The sequence below is a fragment of the Danio aesculapii genome, chromosome 23, assembly GCF_903798145.1.
Source record: "Danio aesculapii chromosome 23, fDanAes4.1, whole genome shotgun sequence".
NCBI lineage: Eukaryota > Metazoa > Chordata > Actinopteri > Cypriniformes > Danionidae > Danio > Danio aesculapii.
The window spans coordinates 35001-54985 of record NC_079457.1 but is presented as its reverse complement, the minus strand read 5'-3'; the positions used below and the strand labels follow the sequence as shown (position 1 = coordinate 54985).

Sequence of the window (19985 nt, the reverse complement as noted above, 5' to 3'; positions counted from 1 at the left end):
TTTTACTCTTCAGACCTCTTCAACGCGCCTCATTTAATATCATGTTGGTTAAATTATTACTGTTATACTTGTGAAAAAGAGGAACTGCACTAAACAGCATTTGTTAAAGACTGAATGTTGTACAGGCAGATAGTGTAAACTGCTCTGAGTATGTTGTTGCCCAAAGCCAACAACACTTTCAGAACTACACGTGTGTGTCCTGTATAATTTATTCAAAATATATCTTTATAATACTGCGCGCGTGTGTGTGTGTGTGTGTGTGTGTGTGTTTAAAAACCTGTCCATGCGCTGCTGCTATTCCTCAGGAAATGAGACAGTGGGCGGAGCTTCAGTGTGACGTCATCAGGCGAGTGAAAGACAGAAAGTGAAAGAAAACTGCAGAGAAAGCAGAAGCAGAAATCAGACAAAACCTTCCTGAATCTGGAGAAAACAGCGGATATTCACTCACAGGTACGTTTGAGAAATGTAAGATCTTGTTTAACAATGGTAAACTCTGAAATGGTACAATAGTGCATAATTACATAGTCAGCCAGTTACTGTAGAGCAGCATCATGTGCACTCAGGACAGGACAGCAGAGAAACAGACACTGTGAAGACACTATAAACTAATGAAAGAAACAGATGAAATCACACATCAGCTGTTTATTTTGTGGACTCTAATATAAAATGTGCTGTCCTTCACACGTGTAGAGGTAATATCATCATAATGTTCTGCTCTCGGGCTCACATCAAGTTTCCAAATGTTCAAAAGTGTTTCCTTCTACAGAGATGCAGTTTAGTTTTCTATCAAGCATACCTCTGAAACCCTAGTGTAGCAGGTAGACAGGTCCAAAGGTCACTGTTCCACCCTAAAGTGATCGGGCAGGCCGTAGGCCATATTCAGCCTCATATTCAAGCTGGAGAGACTTTAACCTGTGCCAGATCATAGTGTAATCACACACAACTTTTAAACCAAGATCAGGATGCAGCCTACTGGACACAGATAATAATGCATTACAGCAGTGTAACCCAGAGCTCATGAGAGCAGGAGTAATCTTCTCCGCATCAGACGCTGATGGTACATGTGGAAGTTTAATTTTAAAGATGAAAAACATGCAGTTTTACAGATGCTGGAGATCTGGCCTGCCATCAAACACCACCGCTAAATTATTGACTGATTATGAGGACTGACCTGAGAGTCCATCACGGGTCAGTGTTCTGGCTTTGTGTGCTACAGATTTTTGGGTCCAATAAGCAAGAGTTTTTATTCATCCATGTTAATATATCAGCTATAGGGGAGAGCGGGGCACAAAGCAACACTTTGGTTTTGGTCAAATGATGAACAATGTAATGGGGTTAAACAAACCATATTTTTGTACCAACAACAACACACAAGCCTCTCCTACAAATGAGCACTGGAATTATGATCTCCAGATCTGTGGTTCCCAATAGTGCCAGGAGTATAAATGTCACCATTTACCCCACCTGCGGGGCAAGCTGTAACAGACAGGGGGTTAGCTGTAACACATGCGTATAAAGGCAGATTTCATACAATTAATTTCAATTCAGTTTACTTTAAATAGCAGCTATATTTCCTCAGTAATTTCCTCTATTTATTTTGTATTCTAAATGGCACAGTGTGTTTATTCATGTATTTGTTTATTGGATAAACACATTTTAATCTATTTGCATTATTATCCATTTATCCATTATTATACTACACATTTCTTTGCATTATTAGCGATAAAATATATCTTTTGTCTATTAAAAATATTTTCTATTAAAAACATTTTAATTTAAGAAGTTCTCAAAGTTACACTCACAATTCAACAATTATTTTGATCATTTAGTTGGTGTCCAACAGTGTATGGCTTCACTGTAACACCCTGTTACATCTAACCCCGCTGTGTCATGTTTTCCTCAAAACTGGCCTGCAGTCTCTGTGTGTTGTTCAAGATGGCTCCATCTTTTAGCCTAGAGGACGGTGATCATAACAATATAGGATTACACTAACATACTTTCACAGATTTTTTTTAAAATAAAAAATGGAAAAAATAAAAAAAATACTTCATGCTGCAGAAATGGGTTCTCCTGTGTTTCTCATCCAAATTTCGCTGAACTTTTTCAATAATTGGCAGGAAGATGTCTGCCGACACTGTGGTGAAAACCACGGAAGCATGGCTATGGTCAACCCTGAGCAAATACCTTAAAACTCTGTGTTACATTTTACCCCGAGTTACTTTGTGCCTCGCGCTCCCCTATAATTTCATACAAATGATCAGGTTGAACTGAGATATGTGAGATATGTGTATCATCAGCATAACAGTGGAAATGAACTGTTTTTAATGATAACGCCTTGCTGTAATATATATTCAAGTCAATTCACCTTTATTTGTATAGCAATTTTACAATGTAGATTGTGTCAAAGCAGCTTCACATAGAAGATTACAGTGAATTGAAACAGAGTCTGTCCAGTGTTCAGTGTTCTGAGTTCAGTTCAGTGTGGTTTAATATTCACTGCTGAAATCCAAACACTGAAGAGCAAATCCATCCATGTGCAGCTCCACAAGTCCCAAACCAAGCAAGCCAGTGGAGAAAGCGGAGAGGAAATAACTTCACCAATTGGCGAAAGTGAAGGATTAAAAATCAAATGTAAATGTATAAATAATGTAAAAAGTAATGGACCAAGAACTGAGCCCTGCGGTACCCCACAGTGTACATGTGATCTTCATTTTGTGTGCAGGAATCATCACTGTTTTCACACTGAAAAAGGTCAAGTCACAAAGACAATACAGAGACCCAAATACAAACAGCTGTGTGTAAAAGAGTCACATAATAACCTGTCATAACATCTAAAGAAGAAATGAGAACACAGACATAAACTAATAACAACACCAAATCAGACTAAGCTAACCTAACTAGGACAATTTTGGGGACTAAATTTTAAAAATGCTCCTGTTTTGTCTTTCATCTCATCAATATTATCCACATTGTTAAACTCAGCAGTGTAGCTGACCTATATCCATTATTTACCTCTTCAGGCATGGTGTCCTCCAGTGGTCTGAATGAGGAGCTCCAGTGCTCCATCTGTCTGGATGTGTTCACTGATCCAGTCACCACTCCATGCGGACACAACTTCTGCAGAACCTGCCTGAACAAATACTGGACAATCACACACACCTGCTGCTGTCCTTTATGTAAAGAGGAATTCAGCAAACAGCCTGATCTGAAGGTCAACATCGCACTGAGAGAGGTGGTGGAGCACTTTAAGCAGCAGAGCAGTCCAGCAGAATCTGAGGTGTTGTGTGATATCTGTTCATTTATTATCTGTTTACATGCTGCTCTACCTTTTAAACTCATCCAGTGTTTCAATCCTTTTCCATTTTCAGCAGACGACGGAGGACAGAATGAAGATTCAAGAGATCCGCCACTCAGAGGACTCGAATAAGGTGAGCAAAAATAATCAAAACTCCATTTAATACTGAGTACAAATAACAACATCAATTCTTAAAGTAGCTGTATATTACCTTACTGGGACCCAGATCAGCTTTATTTATCCCCTAAGATGTTAAAGGGCTCTGATTTTACCTCCTTTACAAGCTGTAAGATCAGTCTTTAGTGTCTCCAAAATGTGTTTGTAAAGTTTCAGCTCAACATATCCAGCAGATCATGTAGTATATAAAGCAGAACATGCCCCATTTCAGCTCAAAGCAAAGTGGAGCTGTTTTTCTAGCCTGTGCCTTTAAATGCAAATTAGCTGGTTCTCCCCGCCCACCGTTCTCACATGCGTGTGTGTTTCTCAGGCATTAGGTCAGATAGATAACAGTCAGAGACAGATGCAGATGAAGCAGAGATCCAGTCCATCAGTCAGAAATACCACAGTACTGTTATTAGATGTGTTGGTGCTGGAGTTTATTCAAGCCTTTCTGAAATGATGAATCTCACACTAATACTGTTACAAAGTTCACAGTACCCAAACACACACACACACACACACACACACACGCACACACACACACACACACGCACACACACACACACACACGCACACACACACACACACACACACACACACACACACACACAAGCTGCTGATGATCACAGAGAGCTGAACAGATCTTTTAATCCCAGTTTCTTTGCCAATCCTGTTCTTGCGAACATGTTTATACACGTTACTATGGAGACATGTTAATACATGCCTGTCAATCAATTCAGTAGGCGGGGAAAACCACACTGCTACATCACGTTCTTGTCAGCCTCAAAATCATTGGGGTTTGGATCCTGTTTTCACGTCAGGAGAATTCAAAATACAGAACTTGTTGTGTGTCCATCCCTCCAGCATGACTGTGCACACACTACACTACACACACTGCTGCACACACAGCTGACAAACACTCCATCAGTAAGACTATACTTTTAGAAATGCCATTTGCTCATGTTTTTGGTCAAAATAATACCACATCTTCTCAGAACTGATCCTGGAACTGAATGTTCTTCATTTTCAGCCTCCTGCCTCCAGTGGATTTCCTACATCTCAAATACTCCACATGTCAAACTGGATAGTTGCTAGTCTGGTGGTCCTGCTGGCTGTGTCATTACTGTTCATCATGCCTGCTTCTCAAAACATCCGTAAGTCTTCCAGTCACCGTTCCCTGCAGTGGCGGATTTAGGCATGGGAAATGTGGGCGATCGGCTAGGACAGCATCTTGCTAGGGGCGGCATGGAGACAACCACAACCACCTCTCCACCCCGCTCCTCACTTTAGTCCATGACAACAACACCATCCCCACTGGCTCTTCACTTTCGTCCGCAAACGGTCAGCATGAACACACGATCGCTGTTTGCCTAGAGCGCCAGTTAAGCTTGCGACAGTACTGATTCCCAGATGACTGCTCTTTCTGACCCTGCTGAAAAATCCAGCTTAAACCAGCCTAGGCTGGTTGGCTGGTTTTAGCTGGTCGAACCAGCCTGGTTTTAGAGGGGTTTTGGCCATTTCCAGGCTGGTCTTAGCTGGTCAGGCTGGAAAATGACCAGCTAAAACCAGCTTGACCAGCCTGGTTTAAGCTGGACATAGCTGGTTTTGGCTGGGCTCCCAGCCTGGCTAGGCTGGTCAAGCTGGTTTTAGCTGGTCATCTCCCAGCCTGACCAGCTAAGACCAGGCTAGAAATGGCTGGAAACAAGCCTGGAAATGGCCAAAACCCCTCTAAAACCAGGCTGGTCGACCAGCTAAAACCAGCCAACCAGTTTAGGCTGGTTTAAGCTGTTTTTTTCAGTAGGGGAAAATGTCAACCCAGGCTCATTCTGAAAACGTAGTCTCAAGGACGTTTCTGGAGACCTCGCAATATATCCCGGTAGGTCCGTATTTCTGCAGTCTTTGTTTTCGTGAATCTGCAAGAGGCCGCTGTGTGCGTTTTTTTGCATTTCAAATGTCTCTCGCGAGTACCGTTCGCGCCCGTGCTGTTCTCGCGTAAACCCACCAGAGGCCGCTGTCGACCGACTAAACGATTAACTGGGCGACCGGCCAATCGACTAACCCACCCTCCTCCTTCCCTAAACCCAACCAATTTTACCGATTGACCCACCCGCCCGCTTACTTCCCTAAACCCAGCCGACGGTTTACAAAATCCGTCCAGAAAAATAAAAGCCCTCGTCTGATTTTTACCACGTTTTCGGATTTTACCACACTCTCACCCTGTTGTTCACTCATTCGTTTGATTTTTTAGATTCTGTTTTAGTCTTACCTGATTCCTGAAACCGCTCTTTCCCAGACTCGAACCCGGTTGTCATCATCGTCTCTGTCAACTCCTCTCTGCGTCTCAAGTCTGCCGTTGTACACGACGAGCTACCTGGACAAACTGGTTGCGGCAGGAAAGCCCTCCTCACGGAGATAAGCATACCGCCTCGTAGCATTCGCTTAAAAAATTAAATGCAGCCATACTTACCTCCAGCTGCGTAGTTTGCGCTCTCCAGAAACGTCCACAGGACTGCGTTTTCAGAATGAGCCTGAGTTGAAAAATGTTAAATACGTAAAGACATCCTCTATTTGGACTGTAGAGAGGAGGCTATTCTTTAATTACGTTGTTAAAAATGTTGTGTATACGGCGACATGTATATAAATAGCTAACTCATGTGCACTTTACGTGAGTCTGAGACTGCGGGAAGCTCTGACCGGAGTGCTCACAGGCAGATCAGGGCAGCGATCTGAGGTGAACTTGAGATTTTGGATTACCCACTTGAAACTGAATGAGTACAGAATAACTCGGCGAACACAAGGGCGTCACCAGCTGTTTTGGGCCCACTTCTACGCACAATTATTTGAAGAGGGCCCATTGGAATAAAAAACGAAGAGCGGTGGTTGAGGAGGAAACGTTAGCAATGTCAGAGTGGACAAGAGTGGGGGTATCTCTGAGCCCCCCGTAACCTATCACTGGGCCTTTAAATTACCAGGGCCTATACACTCTGTGGCCCTTTCCCCCCATTTACTACACCCCTGAGGGTACAATAATCACTCAGTGAGTAATACAGTCTCCTGAGCATCGCTACAGCCTGTGCAGACTAACTGCAAGAGTCTTGCTAATTTGGTTAAACATCTTCTTTGCAGTGACTCCACTCATCATGTGCTCTGAGCTGTGTTTTCTGCTTAACTTGATGTTCTCCACATTGCATTGACCTTGCGTTTGTTTGCTCTTGACTTTAGTCTCCACTCCTTTAATCACACTAGAACATGAAAGTTAAAGTGTTAACATGAACTATTATTACAAAGAATCCAGCAGCTTCTATTGTCATCTGTGTCCGCAGGGTTGGAGTTGGTACAGAAACATGCAGGTACAGTTTGACTGACATTCTCTTTTATATTTACAACTCTTGATGTGTGTTATGACACATGTTCTGTAGTGGATTAATAATGTCTGATTCCCTCAGTGGATGTGACTCTGGATCATGACACGGCGAATCCATTTCTCATCCTGTCTGATGATGAAAAACAAGTCAGTTGTGGATACGTTGAGAGGAACATTCCAGAAAACCCAGAGAGGTTTAATGAAACGGCTTGTGTTCTGGGGAAACAGGGCTTCAGTTCTGGTAAATTTTACTATGAGGTGCAGCTGAAGGGGAAGACTGACTGGACTGTAGGAGTAGCTAAAGAATCCATCAGCAGAAAAGGGCAGATCATACTGAGTCCTGAGAATGGGTTCTGGACAGTGTGGCTGAGGAATGGAAACAATATGAAGCCCTGAAATCTCCACCTGTCTCTCTCTCGCTGTGGACGAGCCCTGAGAAGGTTGGAGTGTTTGTGGATTATAAGAAGGGTCTGGTCTCCTTTTATAATGTGGATGCCAGATCTCACATCTACTCTTTCACAGCTCAGACTTTCACTGAAACACTCTATCCATACTTTAGTCCATGTCTAAATGATGATGGTAAGAACTCAAAGCCACTGATCATCACACCTGTTGTAATCGATGTCAGCTCAGATTAACAGCAGGAGGAGTTTGATTATTAAAGCTGGATTAACTGTGGGTGTTCTGTTGTTTTAATATATTTTACAAGCGCTGGGTTTCTCATTCACTCTCTCACTGTACTTCAGCTGAGTCCCTGATATATCAGACAGTCACCACAGAAGAATGAACCGCCAACTACTCTGGCATATCCAACAACCCAGCACTGGGAAACATACACACACACACACACACACACACACACACACACACACACACACACACACACACACACACACACACACACACACACACACACACACACAAACACACCTGGACCAGCTGGGACAACCTTCTAGCTGCAAGGCGACAGTGCTAACCACAGTGCCTCCTGTGCTGCATTTGTAATGATGACAGTACGTAATATATAATACATAATATAATAGATAATATAAGTTATTTAGCCAGATACAGGTATTCAGCCTAAAGTGTAATACTCCGATTTTAATACCATTAAGACCAGACGCAGACTGGGGTGACCTGTAGTGAGGGGGAGGAATGGGGCGACCTGTAGTGAGGGGGAGGAATGGGCCGACCTGTAGTGAGGGGGAGGAATGGGCCGACCTGTAGTGAGGGAGAGGAATGGGGCGACCTGTAGTGAGGGGGAGGACTGGGGTGACCTGTAGTGAGGGGGAGGACTGGGGCGACCTGTAGCGAGGGAGAGGACTGGGGCGACCTGTAGCGAGGGAGAGGACTGGGGTGACCTGTAGTGAGGGGGAGGACTGGGGCGACCTGTAGCGAGGGAGAGGACTAGGGCGACCTGTAGCGAGGGAGAGGACTGGGGCGACCTGTAGCGAGGGAGAGGACTGGGGTGACCTGTAGCGAGGGAGAGGACTAGGGCAACCTGTAGTGAGGGAGAGGACTGGGGCAACCTATAGTGAGGGGGAGGACTGGGGCGACCTGTAGTGAGGGGGAGGACTGGGGCGACCTGTAGCGAGGGAGAGGACTGGGGCGACCTGTAGTGAGGGAGAGGACTGGGGTGACCTATAGTGAGGGGGAGGACTGGGGCGACCTGTAGTGAGGGGGAGGACTGGGGCGACCTGTAGGGAGGGGGAGGACTGGGGCGACCTGTAGGGAGGGGGAGGACTGGGGTGACCTGTAGTGAGGGGGAGGACTGGGGCGACCTGTAGCGAGGGAGAGGACTAGGGCGACCTGTAGCGAGGGAGAGGACTGGGGCGACCTGTAGCGAGGGAGAGGACTGGGGTGACCTGTAGCGAGGGAGAGGACTAGGGCAACCTGTAGTGAGGGAGAGGACTGGGGCGACCTATAGTGAGGGGGAGGACTGGGGCGACCTGTAGTGAGGGGGAGGACTGGGGCGACCTGTAGCGAGGGAGAGGACTGGGGCGACCTGTAGTGAGGGAGAGGACTGGGGTGACCTATAGTGAGGGGGAGGACTGGGGCGACCTGTAGTGAGGGGGAGGACTGGGGCGACCTGTAGGGAGGGGGAGGACTGGGGCGACCTGTAGGGAGGGGGAGGACTGGGGCGACCTGTAGTAAGGGAGAGGACTGGGGCGACCTGTAGTGAGGGGGAGGACTGGGGCGACCTGTAGGGAGGGGGAGGACTGGGGCGACCTGTAGTGAGGGGGAGGACTGGGGCGACCTGTAGGGAGGGGGAGGACTGGGGCGACCTGTAGTAAGGGAGAGGACTGGGGCGACCTGTAGTGAGGGGGAGGACTGGGGCGACCTGTAGGGAGGGGGAGGACTGGGGCGACCTATAGTAAGTGTGACAAGAGGGACCTGTTGTGAGAAAGGTGAGAGGGCTTATGCGGGGCCCTATGCACCCTCTATAGTGCTCGTAGAGGGTTAATCAGTACCATTTCAGACAATCCTCTGATTAAGAGTCTATCATGTAAACACAGATGTTAATCCTTTACCAGACTGATCTTATAATCGATGTAAACAGTGTGGATTGTATGGAAGCGTGGAGTATTCCTATGTCAGCCGCATTATTAAAGTGTAGTGCAGTGCAGTATATTGGAAACACTATACCGACACACAGCTCTGTCCAAACAGCGTCCAAATGTGGATGCTGCTGCTGCCTTTCAAATCTGCTATAATTAAATTTGACACAGATTGGTTTTAATATCACTGGGTGAAAGCGCTGCTCTGCATTAACACCATTAACACCATTTAAACAATCTTTCTTTAACATCTCAGCTGTTAATAATCTGACATTATCAAACGTTTGGTTTGTATTGTGATCATGTAAATGAAGACACATGTTAACTGTATTGCTGATGTTGCATCCCCTTCAATAAACCCCACAGCAGACAGACAGACAGAGGGACAGACAGACAGACAGTGTGTGAATAAACACAGTCAGACAGACAGACAGACAGACAGTGTGTGAATAAACACTCTTTATTGTTGACTTTCATCCATTGTGAAGGCAAATACTGAGTTCTTATTAGTGTTGATCAGTCAGTGTAATGAGACAGCGGAGGCTTTACAGTAAACTGCTGTTTCACTTTGCTTTGACCGTGATATCAGCCACACCGTGAACCTGAGTGAGCTGACGGCAGTCCATGGAGACCAGGAGCTTCTGAGAGCCGGAGACTGTGGGAGTAAACTTCTCTATCAGAGACACTGTGCCCAGCCGCGCCACATCACTGACACACACGGAGACACACACGGGAGGAGATGATTAGCTGTGTTGATGCTAGTATAAAGATTCACACACTGTGTTAAGCGTCTCACCCATAGCTGATCTTCCTGACGCTCTGCATTCCCAGACCCTCGATGCGGAATAAGACGTTCTTCAAGACCTGTGACAGTGGATTCTGGAAGGAGATCCTGACGCTCATCTCTTTACCCACCACTGCGTCCTGGAGAGGCTGAAGCACAGCAGAGTACCGCTCATATTAATGCGTGTTTGCACAGATCGGACCACAAGTTAACTCTGGTTAAGGCAGACTCACAGTGAGCACCAGGTCGGGTGTGCGCAGCCTGAAGTTGAACTGAGTGGCCAGAATCTGCTTGGTCTGGCTGACCCGTCCGGTGAGCGTGAGCATCAGAGCGCCCTGGTCCACCAGCTGATCCTTGTACTCCTTATACTGCAGAGTCCAGGGGATAGTCTTAGCTGAAGGAGAACAGAGAGCATTAACCACAACCTTAATCCTGTCTCTAGGGAAGTTCAGCTGGTGTTTTCTGTTCATCTGTCCTCTGAATGAATATAAGTGAATAAGCTGTGATATGTGCACTATTCTGCCTGCAGCATGAGTCGGGTGATGTGCGGACACTTACTCTCTCTGGGCTGCAGCTCCAGGGTAATCCTGTCCTTCTTCAGGCTCTGTTTCAATACGCCGGTGTAGTACATGACCAGTGCCTCATACAGCAGACTAGCGGAGCGCTGCGCGGAGCTGTTGTTCTTCAGCACGATGGACAGTCGGACGTCCTCCCCTATCCGGGGTCCGGCTCCAGACATCTGCACCTCCAGGCTCACATCGGTCCCGCTGGGGGACGGGTACAGCGTGGGTCTGGAGCCGAATCTGCTTGCGGACTCTACAGCGATGCGTTCCTCCTCTGAGCCTGTAGACCAAAGGGAGAGTCAGGAGAACACTAGTGTGCACACTACTGAGGGCTCTACAGTAACTCTGGCAGTCTCCACAGTGATGTGCTCCTCCTCTGAGCCTGCAGGACTTAGGGAGAGTCAGGAGAACACAAGTGTGCACACTACTGGGGGGTGTGTGTGTGTGTTCTCACCCTCCGGGTACTTGTACAGGTGTGTGATGTCCACTCGTGTGTCGGAGCCCACAGCTTTAGTGCTGATCTTCTGGCCGATGCTGTTCTTCTCCACACTGACCTGACTGAAGCTGCCGTCTGCGTTCCTCTGCCAGTAGATCTTATCACTGTTCACCTGCACACACACACACACACACACACACACACACACACACACACACACACACACACACACACACACACACACACACACAGATGTTTAGTCAGATGCAGATGAGCATGACAGCAGCACTGGTGTATGTGTGTGTGTGTGTGTGTGTGTGTGTATGTTCACCTCAGCGAAGACGAAGGGTGTGTCGAACCTCAGGTTGACCTGTCCGCTGCGCACTGCAGACACTGGTGTGGGTCCGCACCGGTATGAGCCCTGGCTCTGCTCCTGTGGTGTCGCGTCCACAACCTGCCATCCTCCATAACCAGCCGGCAGATCCTCACGCCGCATCCAGGACTCGTTCCACACGTGGAAGTTCCTGATAGAGCAGAGCAGAGCACTCAGTTCAGCTCAGTTTATTTCTTTATCACAATAATAACCCCCAAACAGCTTCACTAGAGTGCTCCATGCTAATTTTACCTTCAGCCTATCAGCACAGGCCTCAAACAACACCGCTTCAAGACCAACACTGAATTTACAAACTTTCTGGAATAAAACGAACAAAAGCATAGCTGTGGACTAAACATCCTCCCGCTACCAGCTGTTCACATTCCTGCGATGGGAAAACACAGCTGTGAAAATGCCTCTAGATCTCCCTGCTGCAGACTTCTTCAAAATATTGCAGTTCTTGAAACAAACCGACCAGAACTGCCGGGTCATGCAGGACCGCTTTATTGTGGACCCTCACAGCAAACAAATGAGCGTGATAAAGGATGGCATAAACAGGGTGCGAGATTAAAGGGTACTCACGGGGTCAGATCATTCGCTGCCGAAAAACCTAACCCAAACACAGCTCGAACTCAAATACAGCTTCAGAACAGATATGAAGTATTGAGTAATATGGGTGAAGAATCCCCAAATGCAGGCAGACAGAGATCGCATGACTCAGCAGCTAACTCTGCATGGAACAGAGACTCAAGACCGACTAGGCATTCTGCTCCGATCGCACCTGAGATAAGAACATTGATTGTTGGAGATTCAATAATCAGGAATTTTAGGAGCAAATCTACAATGACATACTGCTTCCCTCATGCAACACTTTCTGATGTAAACAAAGAGCTTGAGGAAACTCTGAAGAAGCACAAGACTCATTCATTAATTTCCTTTTCGGCTTAGTCCCTTTATTAATCTTGGGATTGCCACAGCGGAATGAACCGCCAACTTTTTCAGCATATGTTTTATGCAGCAGATGCCCTTCCAGCTGCAACCTATCATGGGGAAACACCCACACACACTCATTCACACACATACACTATGGACAGTTTAGCTTACCCAATTCCCCTATACCACATGTCTTGGACTGTGGGGTAAACTGGAGCACCCGGAGGAAACCCACGCCAACACGGGGAGAACATGCAAACTCCACACAGAAACACACACTGACCCAGCCGAGACTTTTACCAGTGACCTTCTTGCTGTAAGGTGATTGTGCTACCCACAGCGCCACCGTGCTGCCCAGAAGCACGAGACTGCAAAACGGATAATCATCCATGTGGGGAAGAATATTCGGAAGGAACAGTCAGAACTGCTCAAGAGATTTCTGTGAGCTCTTGGAAACAGCCGAAAGATTGAAGATTCAGCCGTTCATCAGTGGACCACAGTGTCGCTACAAGAGGGACAGATATGTTTTCACGGCTGCTTGGTCTAAATGTATGGCTGCAGAAAACATGTAACAGGAAAGAGCTGAATTTCACTGACAACTTCAATCTCTTCTGGAACCAAAGACAACTGTTGACATCAGACCGACTTCATCCGAACAAACTTGGTTTCTCCCTCCATTATCCATTGTCTGTGTGTGCCCCTGAACCCAACCCAAATGGCACACACACTCCTAGTAAATGTCCGAATGACCACAGGACTTCAAATCAGCTCCTGAGTGGACTTGAGGCTGACGCATCTCACAAGGACAGTGATAACGCCACGCAGACACAACAACCCCTGCTCATGGACACACTGCACCCTGCACACTGAGCTCAACACAGACAGACTGTGATATCAGAACAGCATCAAGACTCAGCACTCATAGATAATCTCCAGGAAAAGAGCCAGGACAACATTATTCAGCAGCCAGAGACTCCAGACCCACAGCCCCTGTCACCAGACACACTCTCACTGTCACCTTGCTCGCCTCTCTTGAGTTTTTCCAAAAAGATGGAGGAACAGGTGTAGGCTGGAACTAAACTCTCACACTCCATTGCTGCTAGCCCCCAGCTAACAACCTAAAAGTGGCAAGCTCCACAGCCATCTCTGAGTCCACCTCGCTCTACGGCTAGGAGTGCTCTCCGGCCCTTGCCACAGCTCCAGGGCCCATCAACCCCCGTCATCAGCTGGTGAACATAACAACTCTCAGTGATGTGTGTCGGGTGCCCGCTTAGATAACAGTGTCTTTATCAAATGTTTACAGAAGCAGCAGGAACTCAGTGTGCCTGTAGTGTTCTCTAGCCAGATATCTGTTTTATTATGTGACACAAAGTCTAACGCCTCCTAAAGGCTTACAGCAAATCAGTCAAATCTGGTGTCTATTAAATGTAGATCTGAGACTGCTGTACGGAAAACAGGAGAAGAGTGTATGATGAAGTGTGTGTGAGGAAGTGTGTGTGTCTGTGTGTACCAGACAGAGTCGCTGGTCTTGTCCTTCAGCATCTCCAGCTTCTCGTCCAGGTAGATATCGGTGGTCAGAGAGAGATCAGTGTCATGAGCCGAGGAGAAGTTTGTTACACAGCGGGTGGGGATACCCAGACACCTCAGCACTGACACACACATACACACACACACACACACACACACACACACACACACACACACACACACACACACACACACACACACATTACTCAAACAATATATGATATATAATAATGCTGCAATAATGAACAATATTAATGCTGAAGTGATGAAATGGCAGCCCAGAGTCCTGATGTAAACCTGACTGAATATCTCTGTAAGTAAAGCCCTCTGCACTACCCTCTTCTTTAAGTACCTAATTTATTGAGTAAGATTATCAAGATTATATAATTATTTCTCAAAATAAAGTCAACAAAGAGTTTAAACATTGTTCCCTCATTTCGATCTCCACTGTATGTTCCTCCATCAGCTCTGGATAGTGACATGCCTCCCCAACTGCTAATGTGCTGCGAGTGAACAGTGAGAGGTGAAGCCTAAAAATAAACCCCGCCCTCTTCTCAATATTCAGTGTCATCTAGAAATACGTCATCATAATACTGAAATCAAAGCTTGCAGAATCCTCCGGTTGGCGCAGTGTGTGTGTGTTATGGGTGTCGTAGCTCACCTGTGCAGGTGACTCCAGCATAGACCCAGCACTGAGCGAAGCGCACCGGCGTCCCCTTGCTGCTGTAGTATTGTCTGAGGATGTCCCCGCTGCCGCTCCACGCTGTAGGGGCCGTTCCTCCTTCAAAACTCTCTGACCAGTTTCCCATCAGCACACCGCGGTCATCGTTTGAGTTCACCTGAAACACACACATTTATTCATACCTTCATATCTACTGAAGTTTAATTCTGGATTATGTCATTTCCTATTATCAACACAATGGCAGTACACTGTTCATGATTCATTGGTTCTGCTCATTTTCTCATTTATATTGTTTGTATTTGGGTTTGTAATACAGTACAATACAATATTTGTTTAATGTTTGTCATTAATGTAGTCATCTGCACTTCTAGTGTTTAAGGAATATCTGATGTTGTTGAATTATTAATTAGAGTGGCCATTAGAACTCAGGTGTGCATTATTGTCTAACAATCCACAGCATAGAGTGCATTATTCTGTAAATAATCCACTGTAATATTAAATTAAACTAATCTAAATGTAGTCAGCGAGCACTAGCGGAAAAGTAATCTAGATGTGATCCAAAAGTAGTCAGTTTACACTACCATAAAAGTAATCTAAATGTAATCCAAAAGTAGTCAGATTACACTACCATAAAAGTAATCTAAATGTAATCAAAAGTAGTCAGAATTCACTACCATAAAAGTAATCTAAATGTAATCCAAAAGTAGTCAGATTACACTACCATAAAAGTAATCTAAATGTAATCAAAAGTAGTCAGAATTCACTACCATAAAAGTAATCTAAATGTAATCCAAAAGTAGTCAGAATTCACTACCATAAAAGTAATCTAAATGTAATCCAAAAGTAGTCAGAATTCACTACCATAAAAGTAATCTAAATGTAATCAAAAGTAGTCAGAATTCACTACCATAAAAGTAATCTAAATGTAATCCAAAAGTAGTCAGAATTCACTACCATAAAAGTAATCTAAATGTAATCCAAAAGTAGTCAGAATTCACTACCATAAAAGTAATCTAAATGTAATCCAAAAGTAGTCAGAATTAAGTACCATGAAAGTAATCTAAATGTAATTAAAAGTAGTCAGATTACACTACCATAAAAGTAATCTAGATGTGATCCAAAAGTAGTCCGATTATATTTCCATAAAAGTAATGTAAATGTAATCCAAAGTGGTCAGATTGTTAACATTAAACGAATCTAAATGTAATCCAAAAGTAGTCAGAATTCACCACCATAAAAGTAATCTAAATGTAATCCAGAAGTTTTCAGATTTTACTAACACAAAAGTAATCTAAATATAATCAAAAGTAGTCAGATTACACTACCATAAAAGTAATCTGAATGTAATCCAAATACAGTTAGATTACGTTACCATAAATGTGTAATCTAACAGATTATATAAACTACAGATTTTGTCAAGTAATTAGTAATCATTAACTGATTACAGGAGTCTTCCACTCAGTAATCCAAAGGTGAAAACACTGGGTTAGTTTGTGTCTGATTCAGATCCTCGAGCACATGCTTCCCCAATAATACTCCTTTAGTTTTCTCCTTAAAGCGTCTCACCAGAGCCGACACCATTCTGGAGACGATCACCGGATCCCTCCACTCGGTCACAGCCGCTCGCCCTCTCTCCAGCAGAAAGAGACAGGCCTCCAGGATATTCTGCTCAAACTGAAACATATCAAATGTAGATGAAAACACAATTTTTAAGAGAACGAAGACAAAAAAACACAGACTCAGTATACAACGACAGTTAGACCAACCTGGACTCAGATTACACTAAAACAAAAGTAGCCTAAACGTAATCCATCATAAATCCAATCATAAAAGTAATCTACATGTAATCCAATGTAATCAGATTATGATACGATAAATTACTCTAAATGTAATCTAAACGTAGTCAATTTATGCTATGATAAAAGTCATCTAAATCATCATGATGCAGTCAGATTATGTTACCGTAAAGTAATCTAAATGTACTGTAATCCATAAGTAGTCAGATTACATTACCATAAATGGTCTCTACTAGGGCTCAGTGCAGACGATATGTCTCATGACTAAAATCATCGATTAAATCAAGCTGTTTTCTTCACCTGAGCAAAATTCCACGTTCTGGTTCCAATCTGCTGCTCGGTCCCGTAGTAGATCCTGCCCATGGTGTTCAGCACGTATTCCTTCCTCTCCGCCTCATTATCCAGATAGACAGGATCATCTGAACACACACACACATGATCATTAGTATTATTATTACTAATAAATCTAATTCACAGCTCTCCTGACCCGCACCTTCACACCAGGGGTTGAACAGCAGGTATATGTCATCAGGTGTGCAGGGGAACAGCAGTTTTCCCCGCGGCGAGAACGACACCACGGTCAGTTTATAGCAGCCGATGGAGGCGCTGGGCAGGGTGTTGACCACCAGACGGACACGGTTCTCTTTCTGCTCCACGATCTTCATCTCCCAGCGCCGATCCTCCAGATCCTCCACCAGCGGCACCGAGATCAAGAGCCCAGAGCTGTTGGAGGCCGGCGAGTCTGCAGAAACACAACATTATTATAACACAGTAAACCTGAGATCCGGAGCCGTTGGAGAGCACAGAGTCTGCAGAAATGCAACATCACTACACTGTAAACCCGAGATCAGGAGCCCGGAGCTGTTGGAGACCACAGAGTCTGCAGATACACAACATCACTACACTATAAACCCGAGATCTGGAGCCCGGAGCCGTTGGAGACCGCCGAGTTTGCATATACACAACATCGCTACACTGTAAACCCGAGATCAGGAGCCCGGAGCTGTTGGAGACCACAGAGTCTGCAGATACACAACATCACTACACTATAAACCCGAGATCTGGAGCCCGGAGCTGTTGGAGACCACAGAGTCTGCAGATACACAACATCACTACACTATAAACCCAAGATCTGGAGCCCAGAGCTGTTGGAGACCGCCGAGTCTGCATATACACAACATCACTACACTGTAAACCCCAGATTAGGAGCCCGGAGCTGTTGGAGACCACAGAGTCTGCATATACACAACATCACTACACTATAAACCCGAGATCTGGAGCCCGGAGCTGTTGGAGACCACAGAGTCTGCATATACACAACATCACTACACTATAAACAAGCTTGATTTGGTTTGATTCCACTGTAAACGGCTGGTTTAGTAGCTGTAGCTGTTTTGTTATCGAATGCAGTGGTGAGAACTTTCTAGAACTAAGAACTATGATCACATTAGACCGGTTCTGTCAGCACTGCGTTGGCTCTCTATTAAACACAGTATAAATGTTGAAATGTTTTTGACTGCATATGAAGCCCTGAATGGCTGAGCTGCACAGTCTTTGAGGAGCTCCAGGGGCTAATATAGTAATGCACCACTGAGGTTTATACATAACGCTATGCTCCAACTGAATCAATGTATACCCATGTAGAATGGTAGAAACGAGACGACAGTGAGATCAGTTCACAATGAGAAGCTTATGATGATCAATTGATGAAGAATTTACTAGAACTTCATCTGTGTTCAGCTGCTTTGACACAATAAAAGCACTAGAGGTATAAAGATGAACCGAGCCTCCCTCTCCTCAGAGCTCTGTTGTCCTGCATATCGCACCTTTATTCCGCTTGTTCAGTGTTATTCAGTGTTCATTGTATCCATCAATTAAAAAGGGTTTCTTCATGACTGAGTGTTTCTCTCTGGTCTTTCCTTCTCCATGTGTGTGCTATTAAAATAACTTCAATATTATGTTAATATAGAGCTCTATCATACACCAGTGAGTGATTAAAGCTGCTCTGTAGTCAGTGGTGCAGGGTTTATTCCTTATTTAAAGAGTGTGCTAGTGTTGTGCAGCTATACACACACACACTGCTTATTACACACACAGGGATGTACAGCAGTACACACACATCTTCAAATATGAAAAATTAAAGGATTAAAAAATGATTATTGTCTACATGAATACACTGAGTGCTTTTAGAGGAAAACACTGTTAACTGGATCAGTGTAGACGCAGCCTAAATCTGAGGGTATTCTGCTGTCTTCTGTCTGCTTTTATCTGTCTCACCGCTTTATTCCCTTTCTGAGAGTGGTGAAAACACCATCCTGCAGTCTTTATTTCATTATTTGAGCAGACAGGAATACAGACGTGTATTTGCGGGACTCTTCCATTCCCATGAGGACCATGTGAGAGACTCTGGAGAAATAAGAGTGGCAGTGATGGACGAACACTGACTTCACCTTGAAGATTACAGAGATTAAAGCAGCTGAACACTGAACTAACCGTCGCTCTGTCTGCTGTCACACACTGATCCATCACTCACACACACACACACACACACACACACACACACTAATGCTGCAGATTACTGGTGGACAATACACGGGCTTGTTCACAGCTGCTCAATGCTTATGACTGATTGAAGATACAGAGGCAGACAGGAAAACCTCAGACAGAGTCCAACACACAGGAGGATTGTAGATCTAAACTGACCAACATCTGATTTTGTCGGTGTGTGTGTGTGTGTGTGTGTGTACTCACCCAGTTTGAGCTGCAGCTGTAGAGAGTCTGCTCTGGGTTTGAAGGCTCTAGAAAGCTCCACCATGATCTGGAAGCTCTGTCCTCTGCGGACGATCAGCCGCTCGCTGGAGAAGCCGTCAGTGTGATGCTGTCGCCGGTTCAGGCCATCCCGCAGCCTCAGCAGATCCACTGAGCGCACCGCCAGCACTGAGTCTGACATACACAAACACACACACACACACACACACACGTAAACCACCTTACTCTGCGAAATGCTGATGGGGACAACACACACACAAACATACACACAAACATACGCATACACACTCGTCCTCACTCGTGCCAATACCAAACACCGGTTTCAGTGGTGCAGCAGTGGAGATCTGGAGCTGTGGACGATGTGGAGCATGTACTGTTCTCTGATGAGTCCACCTTCACTGTGTTTCCCTCATCCAGGAGAGTTACGGTGTGGAGAAGCCCCAAAGAAGCGTCCCACACAGACTGCTGATGCCCAGAGTCAAGCATGGGGGGGGGGTCACTGATGGTCTGGGCTCAATATCATGGCGTTCCCTAGACTTAATACTGGTGCTAGATGGGTGCTGGGTCACTGCCAAGGACCCAATGGGTCAAACACTGCATCCTGAAGGTGGTGGTGTGTATCAGGATGATAATGCAGCGATACACACAGCAGGACTGGAGACAGAGCGGTCTGATGAAGATGAAAATTAAGTTGAACATCTCACATGGCCTGCACAGTACCCAGAACTGAACATTATTGAGCACTT

The 19985-nt window shown here is 45.3% G+C and overlaps 2 protein-coding genes across 5 annotated transcripts in view; one reads left to right on the top strand and one right to left on the bottom strand.

Moving 5' to 3' along the window:
- The first annotated feature begins 332 nt into the window (after positions 1 to 332).
- btr31 (bloodthirsty-related gene family, member 31) lies at positions 333 to 7513 on the top strand. Its single transcript, XM_056449520.1, is given in 7 exon segments — positions 333 to 450; positions 3021 to 3277; positions 3372 to 3428; positions 4485 to 4608; positions 6778 to 6804; positions 6901 to 7197; positions 7200 to 7513. Coding segments are annotated over 6 exon segments (1017 nt in total). The 5' UTR covers positions 333 to 450; positions 3021 to 3022; the 3' UTR covers positions 7457 to 7513.
- A 2309-nt stretch (positions 7514 to 9822) lies between these two features.
- Positions 9823 to 19985, bottom strand: part of tgm1l4 (transglutaminase 1 like 4) — a 36340-nt gene continuing 26177 nt past the window's right edge. For all 4 annotated transcript variants that reach the window (XM_056449981.1, XM_056449980.1, XM_056449983.1 and 1 more), the window contains 12 exons: positions 19222 to 19413; positions 16964 to 17212; positions 16771 to 16889; positions 16241 to 16348; positions 14654 to 14831; positions 13976 to 14114; positions 11491 to 11683; positions 11178 to 11331; positions 10719 to 11003; positions 10394 to 10554; positions 10173 to 10309; positions 9823 to 10084 (listed from right to left, as the gene is read on the bottom strand). In XM_056449981.1, coding sequence (XP_056305956.1) covers positions 9940 to 10084; positions 10173 to 10309; positions 10394 to 10554; positions 10719 to 11003; positions 11178 to 11331; positions 11491 to 11683; positions 13976 to 14114; positions 14654 to 14831; positions 16241 to 16348; positions 16771 to 16889; positions 16964 to 17212; positions 19222 to 19413 — 2060 coding nt within the window. In that variant the 3' untranslated portion in view covers positions 9823 to 9939. The remainder of the gene's footprint in view (positions 10085 to 10172; positions 10310 to 10393; positions 10555 to 10718; positions 11004 to 11177; positions 11332 to 11490; positions 11684 to 13975; positions 14115 to 14653; positions 14832 to 16240; positions 16349 to 16770; positions 16890 to 16963; positions 17213 to 19221; positions 19414 to 19985) is intronic.